The sequence below is a fragment of the Leopardus geoffroyi genome, chromosome X (assembly GCF_018350155.1).
Source record: "Leopardus geoffroyi isolate Oge1 chromosome X, O.geoffroyi_Oge1_pat1.0, whole genome shotgun sequence".
Lineage (NCBI taxonomy): Eukaryota > Metazoa > Chordata > Mammalia > Carnivora > Felidae > Leopardus > Leopardus geoffroyi.
In genome coordinates this window covers 9,377,248-9,391,703 of record NC_059343.1, presented here as the reverse complement: position 1 = coordinate 9,391,703, position 14,456 = coordinate 9,377,248, and the positions used below count along the sequence as shown (strand labels likewise).

Below are 14,456 nucleotides of genomic sequence, written 5' to 3'. Positions count from 1 at the left end.
TCGTTATCTCGTGGTTCATGAGTTTGAGCCCCATGTCGGGCTCTGTGCTGCCAGCTCAGAGCCTGGAGCCTGCTTTGGATTCTGTCTCCCTCTCTCTCTGTCCCTCCCCTGCTCGCTCATTCATTCTCTCTCCCTCTCTCTCAAAAATAAACAAACATTTAAGAAAATTAAAGAAAATAGGCAGATTCATAGAGACAGAAAGTAGAATAGAGGTTACCAGAAGCTGGAAGAGGGGGAATGGGAAGTTATTTAATGGGTACAGAGTTTCTGTTGGGGATGATGAAAAAGTTCTAGAAACGGACAGTGGTAATGGTTGTATAACCTTCTGAATGTACCTAATATCACGGAATTGTACACCAAAAAATGGTTAAGATGTTACATAAAATTTGCCATTCTGTTATATGCACTGTAACACACAAAAAAATATACCACAAAACTCCAAAACTTTAGCCAGTGTTAGTGTGAGAAACTTATGAGTCAACCAGTAACGCACACAATTCTTGCAGCTGATGTTTTAAGTTACGAATGAGCTAGTAACATTTCTGTCTTGACCATTTCTAGAAAGCAACTGAAATGCTACACCTCCATGTCACACTTTAGTTCTAGCCTCAGACAGCGAGTACAACTGGCCTCAGATTTACTACTGAACACTGTTTCTCCGTCCCAGAATGCCCTTACTACACCCCGACGTATTACTCTCACAGGGCACACGACCAATGACGAAGCAACCTCATGTCGGAAGACATAGAAGACACAGGAGATTAAGATGCTTTGCGTAATGGCCTCCCAACGTCTCTGAGACCCTAATGCAAAGCTAACTGACTGAGTCATGGCTTGAAAAAGAGACATGGAAAAAGCAAAGAGTTCACTGTTCATGGCGTCAGTTCTACCTACTTGATGAAGCAGTCCCGGCCATCCCGGTTCGCAGTCATCTCCCATCCATAGGGGGGTACCTGGTTCAAGCCCCAGGTTCCCGAGGGAGGTGGCCAGCCTGAAGACTTCGTCCTGTGGCTGGAAACAAAGAGAGAGAAAGAAGAGCATCATTCCACCTGACAGGTGAACATGTCTTTGGAAACAAACTCCAGGTGGAGCACAGCACTCGCTCCTTTCGGCTGCGGGCCGTGTCCTCACCTGGTTACATGAAATAATTATCAAGAACGGTTTTGTGATAGGTACCGTGCTCATCAGTTTTCTTTATATTGTCTTCCTTCCTTTGTCACAGACACGCTAGCAGCTAAATACATGCATTCTGTCACATGTATTCCATTGTACAGACGAGGAAACAACAAAAGGCTCAGAAAGATGAAGTAACTTGACAAGGACCTACTAGCCATTTTGAACAGAAGTTTTCTACACTCTCCATGGCACTTCACAACCCTGATACCATACATTAGGAAGCGCAGCACATAAATAGATATACTGCCACAATATAAATACATACATGTGAGCACAGTTTTTATGGATTTTTTAAAAATTGTTTTAATGTTTATTTTTAAGAGCGAAGGAGAGAGACAGAGCATGAGCAGGAGAGGGGCAGAGAGAGAGGGAGACGCAGAATCCGAAGCAGGCTGCAGGCTCCGAGCTGTCAGCACAGAGCCCACCGCGGGGTTCAAACCCACGAGCCGTGAGATGACCTTTGCCGAAGGAGGACACTTAACCAACTGAGCCACCCAGACACCCCGGTTTTGATGGATATTAAGGACATAACACGAAGCCACAGTTTCCTGGACTCCTCTAACCAAAGCGCAAACTTTCCACTCATATAAACCACACACCAGTCAATGTGAGTCATAAAACTGGAGACAAACTCTCCATTTAAGTAAGTTGCAGTGGAGATCCACACATTAGCTTTGACACTTTCCAGTCCAAACCTTATGTTTCAATCATCAGGAAAAGGGAAGGGTAGGCTACAGAGTATTTTCTACAAGCCTGCATTCCCAAAAGCAAAAGGGAAGGGGAAGTAATTGCATGTGATAAGCCCTTGTGACAGGCAGGGCTTCCACCATTTTCAAGGACATGCAAAACTGCTTTGGAGCAGAGCCATGGCCGCGAAATACGTAGAGCCATTTTTTTTTTTAATTTTTTTTTTTCAGCGTTTATTTATTTTTGGGACAGAGAGAGACAGAGCATGAACGGGGGAGGGGCAGAGAGAGAGGGAGACACAGAATCGGAAACAGGCTCCAGGCTCTGAGCCATCAGCCCAGAGCCTGACGCGGGGCTCGAACTCACGGACCGTGAGATCGTGACCTGGCTGAAGCCGGACGCTTAACCGACTGCGCCACCCAGGCGCCCCAGTAGAGCCATTTTTAAGTCGACCAACATCCCTCCTCATTTGCTCCATTCACGTGAATTTCTTTCCTGGATGACCTAGAAGATTGGGGCACTTCCAAATCGCAAACTGAGGTCAACCCCTGTAGGGGGAAAGCAGTAATGGCATTTCCGGGGCCTTGCAGTCAGCATCTCGGCACTGCGCCTGGGAGCCTCTTATGGGACACTAGGCATGACACCCGTGATATGCACAGGTGTATGTGGCAGCTCTAGGGCAGCAAGCAGGCAATTTGGGGGCGTCACCTTTGCTGTGGGGACGCAACTTTTACTTCCCCAGAACACAGGGCAACTCACCCCCGTCGTGCACCCAACTCAGACATCTGATCATACACCCAACACTTCTCCAGGCGTGGGTGAAAGACGCCCATTTCCTGTAAGATTTCTAGGGAGGAACTTTGTTGCCTCATTGAAACCACCTTTGTTGCTTTTTTTCAACCTTCCTTTCAGTTTTTCCACATCCTTCATGAAGTGTGGTGAGCAAGAGTTCACAAATCTAATACAGGTCTGGCAAATTTAGAATCCCATTATAGGAGTCATTCTTGCCCCTTGACTATTAAAAGAAAAGGCAAGGCCACACTTTCTGTTCCTCTTATTCGCGCAAAATTCAGCAGTGGCAATTTCCTCTGGAGGTTTTATGAAAACGTGCTGCTTCCCGGCAGTTGGAGAGCACACAGAGTTTCCACCTCGCGGCAATACCAAATAAACGCCAATTTCTCTCAAGTGCCAGAGAACGCATTTAGAGTGCTTTCTAAGGTTGGACAAAGGACAAAAGTCCTTATTGGTATAAATACAGCATATCCTGTTATTAAAAAGTTTTCCAAAACCAACACTACGGTAAGAGGTGATACAAAGATTAGTCTCGTGAAAAGTGGTCTATGCAAACAACGTTAACTATTTATTCTTCATGACTACATTATGCGCTGTATCACAATGTTACTCGTTCTCAGAGGGGGCAAACCTATTCAAAACAAACTGTCTATACTTTTAGGTATTCTTCTCTTTTCTTGGCCACACCCAGCAATGTCAAAAACACTAAAAGAAAGACACAGAAGGCTTCCTAATATAATGGACACATAAAAATACGGTATTATAACAAACTGGAGTAAGCCTGAATTTTATTATAAAGTACATTCTTCCCTGTCCAGTATGTTCAGGAAGCACAGAACAACAGTTCACCAAGATGTTTTTCAATAAAGCCTTTTGTCAGCTAATACTAGAATAGTCTACAAACGCTTATTCGTTCAAGGGACATCAGCTGATAGAACAAAATTGCATAACGAAAATCAGACATGTCTGTATGTCTATCTGTTAACGTGTTCACATAAAAAAAATGGCTTGGGAAGGAATTAGGAGAACTTGGCCAATTAAAATGCACAAAGAACAAAAAAAAAATACCATCCAAAGTATCTAACTGTAAGAGTCTTGACAAAAATTAAGGAAAAGTGTCATAATGATGGAGGGATTTGGGCTCTTCCTTCTGTGAGGGAGATTGCCGGAAGTTTCTCCCCCCCCCACACACACACACACCTTCCCCACAATATCTACCTGGGGGTTTGCTCTCAGTTTACGAGGGAGATGCTCTGGGGACCTCTTCCCCCGGCTCCAACCTCTGTGTCTTCACTAAACTCTGCACCACTTGCAAATGCCCCCATCCCATAACTGCCACAAAAGACATAGATTGTTCTACCAGGAATGCAAAGAGGTGACATCTTGCAGAGCAGCAGAAGCGCCAGTGCTTGTAAAAGTCGAGTTCACTTCCTGCCTTGTTTTAGAAGCCTCTCTGATGCATGTATTACACCTATGTCGACACCGCTCTGTACAGAACTCCTCAGTTCTGGAAATAATGCTGACTCTGTGTCCCCGTGTGGGGTGCATGCCCTTTATTCCCCACACCCACCTCCTTGAGAGTCCACTCGGAGGCATTCTTCCCAAGTGCTGACACCTTTTGTGATTTCTCGTCTTCAGAGAATGTCCTACTTTTCTTGTCCCAGTTCCTATCAGCCACTAAGTCCCTCTTGACCACTTCTATGGCACCCTAAGACTATTTTAGAAGTAGGAACCTCCAGTTCCGCTCGGCTGTCAGCACTACAGAGGATGGCAAGCAGGTTGGCTCGACTGAGATCATTTGCAAGAACGTCCCCCAGCCTAGCGTTGCCAGGTTTGCCACCTGTAGATACAGGACACCAAGTTCAATGGGAATTTTGCATACACAACAATCTTTTCACAGAAGGATATCTCATATAATATTTGGGGGATACAAATTCTAAAAAAATTGATTCATCATTTATCTGATACTCAAATTGTACCAGGAATCCTGCATTTTATCTGCAAAATCTACACCAGCCCCTCAAATACATGGATACCCAGATTCTCTCACAGAATCAAAGAGGACAGCTTATCGATGGAATTAAAATATCACAGCCCAGAATCTTTAAGATTTGCCCTCACCTAGTAGTGGGACCAAATCCTACCATCACAGAGTCTATGATGTGGTAAGAAGCACACTCAGCTTGCTCACTGCATTCAAACCAAAGAGCACGCCCCTTACGTGCCAGTGGGGGTGACAGGGGGATTACAAGTAGGCATGTGGTATAAGTTTATTTCCCATATTGAGTGGATAAGAATCACCTTGCAGTGCTGGATAACTATAAAGACTACCACATCCTAGAAATTGCGGTTCAGCAGGTCTGGATTAGAACCAGGAATCTATGAGTGAGTAAGTGAGCGAGTGAGAGAGAGAGGGAGAGAGTTGAAAGAAGCGACTGACATAATTATTATTTTGGGGGTAAGATTGCTAGATTTACCAATGAATAATTTGTAATATAAGTATGTCCCATGAAAATATTTGGGATATATCGGTAGGAAAAAAAAATATTTGCAGTTTATTGAAAATCCAGATTCAACTGGATAGCCTGTAGTTTATCAGGCAACCATGGGGTTTGGAACATATCCAGCAGCACAAGCACATCTTTGGATTTTTGCATAATGTGAAATCTGTATTTTATCAAGATCTTCAAGCGATTAAGAAACGCATGAAAGTTTCCTAAGTGCAGACCGAGTTAGTGGTTTCCAGTGTGAAGCCTGGCTGCACACTGGAATCACGTGGTGAAACTTGTTAACTCCAGATGCCTGAGACCAAGGCCAACCCAAGTGACTCAGAGTATCAGAGGATGAGGCCCAGGCATTGGTATCTCACCCCAAGATGGCGGCCCCCCGGTAAAGGTAATTCCACCATTGTACTTGAGCCGATTGCATCAGAGGAGGAAGGTCTGGCACTCGAGAGCCTGTACATTACAGCAGCACCAAGCAATCTGTCACAGATGCAAATTCTTGGGCACAACCCAAGACTACCAGGCACAAACCTCTGAGGTGATGGGGCTGACCCAGTAACCTCTGTTTAACGGGCCTCCAGGCAATACTGGTGCCCACTCAGCTTTGAGAACCACTGGGTTGCAATCAGGCTGTCTTTAATCCAAGTTCTGCCATTTCTTTTCCATAATCTTGACCAAGTTCCTCGACCTCTAACCTACCCGGTCCCAGCCAGTTTGGAAATGGCGGTAATACATCCGGGTCCTTGGGAAAATATTAAGGTAGTTTTGTATAGCGCTCAGTACACTAAAAGGTCTCTGCTGGCAAAATCTCAACCCAGCACTTGGGACAATACAGGATTTTGGGGGGTTATGCAGGAATAGGTGGCTTTATTCACTCTCTAAATAGAAAAAGGGTGAAAGGCTCAGTCTTCTATTCTTCAGTCTGGCAGGAACAGGGCAAGAAGGGGCTGAATCAAGCCAGTTATACCTTCTTACGAGGTCACGAGTTGAGTTCAGCTGTTCTCAAAGCTGCCGAAAACATCAGAAAGTTTTACCCAGGGAGCCAATAACCCCAGCTGTGTGTGATGCTGGGTACAGAGGGCCAGTCTCCACTGGTCTCAGGCCACGCCTTGAGATTTCTTGCAACCACAACGTTCTCTCGCTTCAACCTGAGATCATGGTTGTGTGAACCACTTTCAAACACTTAGCTCAGCCGTAAAAATAGCGACCTACATTGCGAAGGCTATTTCAGTCAGTCCAGAAATTCCCGACCGATGACTGAACTGGTTTGCAACTTTGTGCTTCTTACATCTATTGCTTGCAACAGACTGAAAATGTCCTGGACAAAAAAGATCTTCACAGATGATATGAAGCGAGAGTAGCCATGAAGTACACGTGCGCGTCTCTGGCCCTGGACCCAATCGTGATGGCAAATCTGTCCAAGGAGAAGGCAGGCTCTTAGAAACCACATGAAGGCCAATACAGTGACCTGAGTTCTTAGAAACACACCTCAACATCAGAGAAGGGCATAATGTTGGCGACAAGGAAGGTGAGGTCTGGTTCCAAAGTCCTGACTCAAACAGATTCAAATGGTGCCACTCAGAGCCATGTAGTGGTTACAAGGCATGCAGTGCACAAGACCCGGCCCCCTCCACACAGACCAAGTGACAACAGCGCCCCTGCTTAACTTATGAACTTGTTGGGAATAAGAAACAAAATGATGGGGGCGCCTGGGTGGCTCAGTCGGTAAAGCGTCGGACTCTTGATCTCGGCTCAGGTCAGGATCTCATGGTTCATGTGTTCTAGCCCCAAGTCGCACTCTGCACCTACAGTGTGGAGCCTGCTTGGGATTTTCTCTCTCCCCCTCTATCTCTGCCCCTCCCCCCCCCCCTCTGCCCCTCCTCTACTCCTTCTCTTTCTCTCTTTCCCTCTCAAAATAAGTAAATAAACTTTAACAACAACAACAAAAAGAAACAAAACGATGAATGTATAATTCTTACCACATTATTGGATAGATACCTGGTGCTCAAAACACTTCGGCTGAAAACCAAACAAACAAAAAACACCAAGCATTCTCAGTGTTTCCACTTAAAGTCAAATTAAGGAAAGCAGAATGTGTCTTTCCATCAGAATGAAAGACTTCGAACCCCAGGTGTGCCAGTGAATAGCTTCACGGCTTGGGGTAATGGAACCAAGCTGTTGGCCTCTCTGGGTTGTATTTCTGTGCGTAAAAATAAAAACACCAACATCCAGCTCTCAGTGATGTCACACACGTGAATGATCTATGCAAAGTCCTAAGGTACAGTCGCTGACTCATTGAGAACAGTCTCATCAAATGCTGTTGTTATAAGCGCTTATCATTGCAAGGAAGGTAATTTTTGTATTTGATTTTGGAGTTTCAAGAGCACTTCTATATACAGAATTTCTTTTGATATTCACTAGTTGGTTTCATCCTGCAACAAAATGCCTGCTGAAGCATTAGTGGGGAAGAGGGTACAGCCTCCCAAAAAGCACCCTATGCAGCGTTCCTACTGCTTTGACACAGCGAGGAAGGAGCGTGTCTATGCTGAACCCAGGGCTTCCCACCCCAAGTTCCATATTCCTTACACAGTGTCATACTGAAGTGTGACTCATGGGCTTATTTATAAACCTGGTAATATTTAGGACCACTGGCCAGAATCAACCTGCATCCTTTGAGAGTGGTGTTGAGAAAGTTATTATTACGTCCATTTCGGATACGGTAAAACCTAAGCCACGTTTATTCGGTTATTCATCCTCGACATATAATGACTTCAAAAATCCAACGAAATCAAATTGTGACCCAGAATTTGATCATCCTTGTCTCTCTGGACTCGCAAGGATTGTTTTCAGAATACCCCAAGGTTATACACTGTTACAGATGATGTTACAAAATATAAAGCCTTTTCTCATTTCTATTGCTTTCAGTGGTGGATGCGTTGTAGTTCCCCAAAATCCACAGAACTCCTAACTTCAAATCCTAATGATGCGCAAGCAGGTGATATACAAAGTATCTTGTACACTGACATGACATATGGTTTAAGGTAAAGGAAGTGGAAAGGAATTGGGAGAAATAAATGAAGAATTGTTCTGGGTGAATTCAAAACACTCCACGTTGGGTGGCAGCCTTGATGTGCCTTAATTGGACGAGAGGGGCCCTGTGCTGCAAAGGTTCTTGCCTCCATGGATGAGGACTGGAGAAGTCTTTTCCTTCCAGTTAGTCATGCAGTGTGCTATCTCAGAACATAACTCTCTTCATGCAATCAGGCTTCAGTACAAAAGTCACAGTATTAAACTCACACACATGAGACAAGAGCTTTCCATCCAACTGCCCTTTTGTAGATGCATCCGGTACCGGTGCGTGTGTAGAAAGCTTGATTGATAATCAAAATAATATCAAAGCCTTCCAGACACAAGTAAAACTCACCCTACCCATCGTTTATAAGATTTCACTTCTGTGTTAACTAGGAATAGGAAAAAAAAAATACAGTAAAAAGGGAAAAGCAGGTAGTTAACAACTGATTATTCTTGTCAAACCTCATAAACGGAGAAAATATATAAATTCCAAAGTCATTTTAGTCAAACGGGAGTGTATTCTTAATCAAGAGTTTGACTGTGCTAAAAGACATTTGGATATATATTTTGATAACCAAATTTAAACATTTTTCTGATTACTTTCACCTGCTACCCATACCTAGAGTCCCTAAACGTTGCACAGAGTGGTGGCCATTAAGGGTACCTGTAGGTTTGCCTTCAATTAAACTTCTGATATTTGCGAAGTGCATTTGCATTCATCTGCTCGCTAAATTCACGAATTCTGTGAATCAGGAAGGACAATTATAATCAGCCCTGTACTCCTCAAAAGGAAACAGACACAGACTGGACAAATCAAGATTGGATCCACTTTTGCTGGAGTGCTGTCATTCTAGCTCAATAGTTCAGAGTCCTAGCTCCCAGGTAAGCATGTGATGTCAAGTGGGCATGCTGAGCTGGGCGAGAGCCTGCAAAGGGGGTCTTTTTCTCCATTCTATCTCTTCTATTCACACTAGTGTCTAGCAAATAAGAGATCCTGAGTGGGAAGTGAATTAATAAGAGGAAACCAAGGTACATGATGCTTCTAACACAGAATCTTAGGCATTAAAACTGTGGCTCCCTGCCTTCACAAGATTCAGGTGTTTTTGGGGGGAGGTTGGGGGGTGGGGAGTGGGTTTACTCTGCTTTTGTCTTTACTTATATCCTGTAATAAAACTGCATATGTTTGTAAATAAAAATCTATGTTAAACAAAAGAAAATGAGAAAAGGATAGGATTTCATATGGATTTCTGGTGGGTTCAGGGGAGAAATTGAAGAAAGGCAGTAGTGAAAGTTTGGAAACAAGGTGTTAGTGAGGCCATGAGTAAATATGCATGATAATATACTGTTCAGAGAGCATTTCAACAATCCCCTATGGAGAACAATTTAGCAGCTTCTATCCAATTTACAAATGTGTCTACCCTCTGGGCCCCCATCAGGATTGGAGGGATTCAAAAACTATGACACAAACACAAAGTAAAACACTGAGCGCCTATAAAAAACAAAGATTTGCTTTATACTGATTTAAAGGGGAAAATTAAATACAGACAAGATGAAGAAAGATACCCAGCTTACTACCATTTCACTAAAATCAGGGAGTTAGGGGTGCCTGGGTGGCTCAGTCGGTTAATCATTCGACCTCAGCTCAGGTCATGAGCTCACGGTTCATGGGTTCAAGCCCCGCAACGGGCTCTGTGCTGACAGCTCAGAACCTGGAGCCTGCTTCAGATTCTATGTCTCCCTCTCTCTTTCTGACCACCCCCCCCCCCCCCCCCGCTGGCTGGTGCTCTGAATCTCTCGAAAATAAATAAACCTTAAAAAATAAAATAAAATAAAATCAGGGAGTTAAAAAAGTTCACCTAAGACTAACCCTTAGAGTTTAGATTGAAACACAACGGCGTTAAAACTTGGCACCACAGCTTTATCATCTGAACGCTATGGATAATCCTAACCACCTTGTAGGACTGTGGTAAGGACCACAATGATCGAGTGGTGAAATTGGGCGCCATGGTTATAGCTTGTATGTATAGATGCACATAGCTAATAATGATTGAATATCTAGTATATGCCACAGGCTGTTGAAGGTACTTGCAATGCATCAGTGAACAAAACAGATGCTGAAAATAAGACTCCTCAACGCAGGAAATAAATATCCCAATCATCTCATCACATCTGTGTGTGTGTGTGTGTGTGACTTAGCATCACATTAAATTTGTATAAGGCTATTGTGTGACTTTTAGACTAATTTACCTAATCATTCCCTGAACACACATATTTTTCATGTTCACAGTCCAGGTCTTTGTTCCTGCTAGTCCCTTGGGCTCAAACACGCTTCTTCTTCTATTCCAACTCCACATACCTCGGCATACCTGTAACACTTGATCCCTCCTCCAAAACTCATCTCAAATGCCACTAACTGCATAAAGCAATCCCTGAATACCCCCCTGAAATGATTTATCTCACTTCCCCATGATGATTGGAAATAACGGTTTGCACTATAGAGGTGACATCCACACTACAGAATTACCAATAACTGTGTGAATCCTAGATGATAAGCTCCTGAGAGTTGATACAATTTCAAAAAAAACACCAAACACTTGTGTCCTAATATATTTATTGCACCTTGAGTTCTTCTCATTTGCCTTGACACCTTGAATAGGAATAATCTCTTCTTTATCTCTTATATTGCCAAGCTGATTGTGATTATCATAAGGTCGGGGGTGAATCTCCCTCATCTTTATCTCCCTGGACTTCACACAGAACTTGGCCATGGCGGCTGTGCAATACATACTGTGTCTTAAATGAGCTGGTACACAAGTTTTCCCGTTACGCTTCGTTTACTAGCTGCTTCAAAATTGTACAGATGTGGGAAATTTAGCAATTGCTTTTGGAGGTGGGCAATAAACACATGAAAGCAATAACATAACCTCTTAATATTGCCTTCTGTTGTTGAATGGCCAGGTGGATGTATCTGTGCATGATGAGAATGTACACACAGGGGATTCATGGGACTCCTAGGCCAACAACCCTCACCTCTCCGGTCAGCAATATTCACCAAGCAGTTCTGTAGAACTGCATCGAAATCCACAACCACTCTTTATCTAAGTATTCAGGGCATAATCTGGCAAATGGAAACCATTTTATACTAGCATTTGTTTGAACAAACAAATGAATGAATAGCAGTCAACTCTGTAGCGTCCTCCAAAATGAGCAATACGAGTGTGCCCAGGAGAGGCCAGGATTGCAAGAGAAGGATGCTGGAGCCCAGAATGGAACACCTTAGAATCAACAGCCACTTCGTACCTTGACATTCTTGAAAGCCTCCTGGTTTTGTAAAGACAACACCACAATTCGGAGGACCCAAATGGAAAGCAAATGTTTTAAATCTAAAGTTTAGTGATGTTAAATTATTAGGCCTTGATTAAGTTCCTTGATATGAACTTGCTTTCATTATTTCTGTTCAGGGATCCCTTAGTGGGAAATGGCTCTTCATTCATGGCGAGCTTATAGTCCCAACCGTGATGGTGTCCCTGACTTACCATTTTGAGAAATTTCAACCACATAGAAAAGTAGAAAGAGTACAGTTAGCCATCCTTGGAATCTTCTCCTAGAGAAGTGGCTCTCAACAAGAGACGATTTTGCCCCCCAGTGGACATTTGACAATGTCTAAAAACATTGTCAGTCACAACAACTGGGGGTGGTGGAATGCGACTGGCATCTAGTGGGTAAAGACCAAGGATGCTGCTACAGCCTCCCTCCAAGTAAAAAAATATTTCTCCCCTCTCTTCATATATGTGAAATGTTTACTTGAAACATTTGATATTAAATAACAGATATCAGGACACTCTCCCCCCCCCCCCCCAAATTCTGTAGCATGTATCTCTTAAGAAAAAGGACACAGTCCTTTAAAACCACAATAGCCTAGGATCCTGGGAAGATGGCGGTGTAGGAGGACACTGGGCTCACTGCGCGTCCTGCTGATCACTTAGATTCCACCTACACCTGCCTAAATAACCCAGAAAACTGCCAGAAGACTAGCAGAACGGAGTCTCCGGGGCCAAGCGCAGACGAGAGGCCCACGGAAGAGGATGACATGATGTTATACATGGAAAATCCGATAGACTCCACCAAAAGTCTGCTAGAACTGATACATGAATTTAGCAAAGTTGCAGGATACAAAATCAATGTACAGAAATCAGTTGCATTCTTATACACTAGTAATGAAGCAACAGAAAGACAAATAAAGAAACTGATCCCATTCACAATTGCACCAAGAAGCATAAAATACCTAGGAATAAATCTAACCAAAGATGTAAAAGATCTGTATGCTGAAAACTATAGAAAGCTTATGAAGGAAATTGAAGAAGATATAAAGAAATGGAAAAGCATTCCGTGCTCATGGATTGGAAGAATAAATATTGTCAAAATGTCAATACTACCCAAAGCTATCTACACATTCAATGCAATCCCAATCAAAATTGCACCATTCTTCTCAAAACTAGAACAAGCAATCCTAAAATTCATATGGAACCATAAAAGGCCCCGAATAGCCAAAGGAATTTTGAAGAAGAAGACCAAAGCAGGAGGCATCACAATCCCAGACTTTAGCCTCTACTACAAAGCTGTAATCATCAAGACAGCATGGTATTGGCACATAAACAGACACATAGACCAACGGAATAGAATAGAAACCCCAGAACTAGACCCACAAACATATGGCCAACTAATCTTTGACAAAGCAGGAAAGAACATCCAATGGAAAAAAGACAGTCTCTTTAACAAATGGTACTGGGAGAACTGGACAGCAACATGCAGAAGATTGAAACTAGACCACTTTCTCACACCATTCACAAAAATAAACTCACAATGGATAAAGGACCTGAATGTGAGACAGGAAACCATCAAAACCCTAGAGGAGAAAGCAGGAAAAGACCTCTATGACCTCAGCCGTAGCAATTTCTTACTCGACACATCCCCAAAGGCAAGGGAATTAAAAGCAAAAATGAACTACTGGGACCTTATGAAGATAAAAAGCTTCTGCACAGCAAAGGAAACAACCAACAAAACTAAAAGGCAACCAACGGAATGGGAAAAGATATTTGCAAATGACATATCAGACAAAGGGCCAGTATCCAAAATCTATAAAGAGCTCACCAAACTCCACACCCGAAAAACAAATAACCCAGTGAAGAAATGGGCAGAAAACATGAATAGACACTTCTCTCAAGAAGACATCCGGATGGCCAACAGGCACATGAAAAGATGCTCAACGTCACTCCTCATCAGGGAAATACAAATCAAAACCACACTCAGATATCACCTCACGCCAGTCAGTGTGGCCAAAATGAACAAATCAGGAGACTATAGATGCTGGAGAGGATGTGGAGAAACGGGAACCCTCTTGCACTGTTGGTGGGAATGCAAACTGGTGCAGCCACTCTGGAAAACAGTGTGGAGGTTCCTCAAAAAATTAAAAACAGACCTACCCTATGACCCAGCAATAGCACTGCTAGGAATTGACCCAAGGGATACAGGAGTACTGATGCATAGGGGCACTTGTACCCCAATGTTTATAGCAGCACTCTCAACAATAGCCAAATTATGGAAAGAGCCTAAATGTCCATCAACTGATGAATGGATAAAGAAATTGTGGTTTATATACACAATGAGAAAGAACGAAATATGGCCGTTTATAGCAACGTGGATGGAACTGGAGAGTGTTATGCTAAGTGAAATAAGCCATACAGAGAAAGACAGATACAATATGTTTTCACTCTTATGTGGATCCTGAGAAACTTAACAGAAACCCATGGGGGAGGGGAAGGAAAAAAAAAAAGGAGGTTAGAGTGGAAGAGAGCCAAAGCATAAGAGACTCTTAAAAACTGAGAACAAACTGAGGGTTGATAGGGGGTGGGAGATGGGTATTGAGGAGGGCACCTTTTGGGATGAGCACTGGGTATTGTGTGGAAACCAATTTGACAATAAACTTCATATATTGAAAAAATACAATAAAATAAAGTAAAAAAATAAAACCACAATAGCCTATCAAACTCAAATTTAATATTGACACAATATTGTATATACCCCATATCTATATTTCCCCAATTACACTTCCACTTTTACAGGTTTTCTGTTTGTTTCAGTATGCAAACAAGGTCTATATGCCTTCCATTTAGTTATGCTGTCCCTTTATTAAATCATGATGTAAGGTGGCAAAAGTATCATAAA

At 43.0% G+C, this 14,456-nt stretch overlaps 1 protein-coding gene across 9 annotated transcripts in view; it reads right to left on the bottom strand.

Moving 5' to 3' along the window:
* FRMPD4 (FERM and PDZ domain containing 4) overlaps positions 1-14,456 on the bottom strand; it is an 856,248-nt gene that overhangs the window by 189,691 nt on the left and 652,101 nt on the right. For all 9 annotated transcript variants that reach the window (XM_045472369.1, XM_045472370.1, XM_045472368.1 and 6 more), the window contains one exon: positions 895-1,011. In XM_045472369.1, coding sequence (XP_045328325.1) covers positions 895-1,011 — 117 coding nt within the window. The remainder of the gene's footprint in view (positions 1-894; positions 1,012-14,456) is intronic.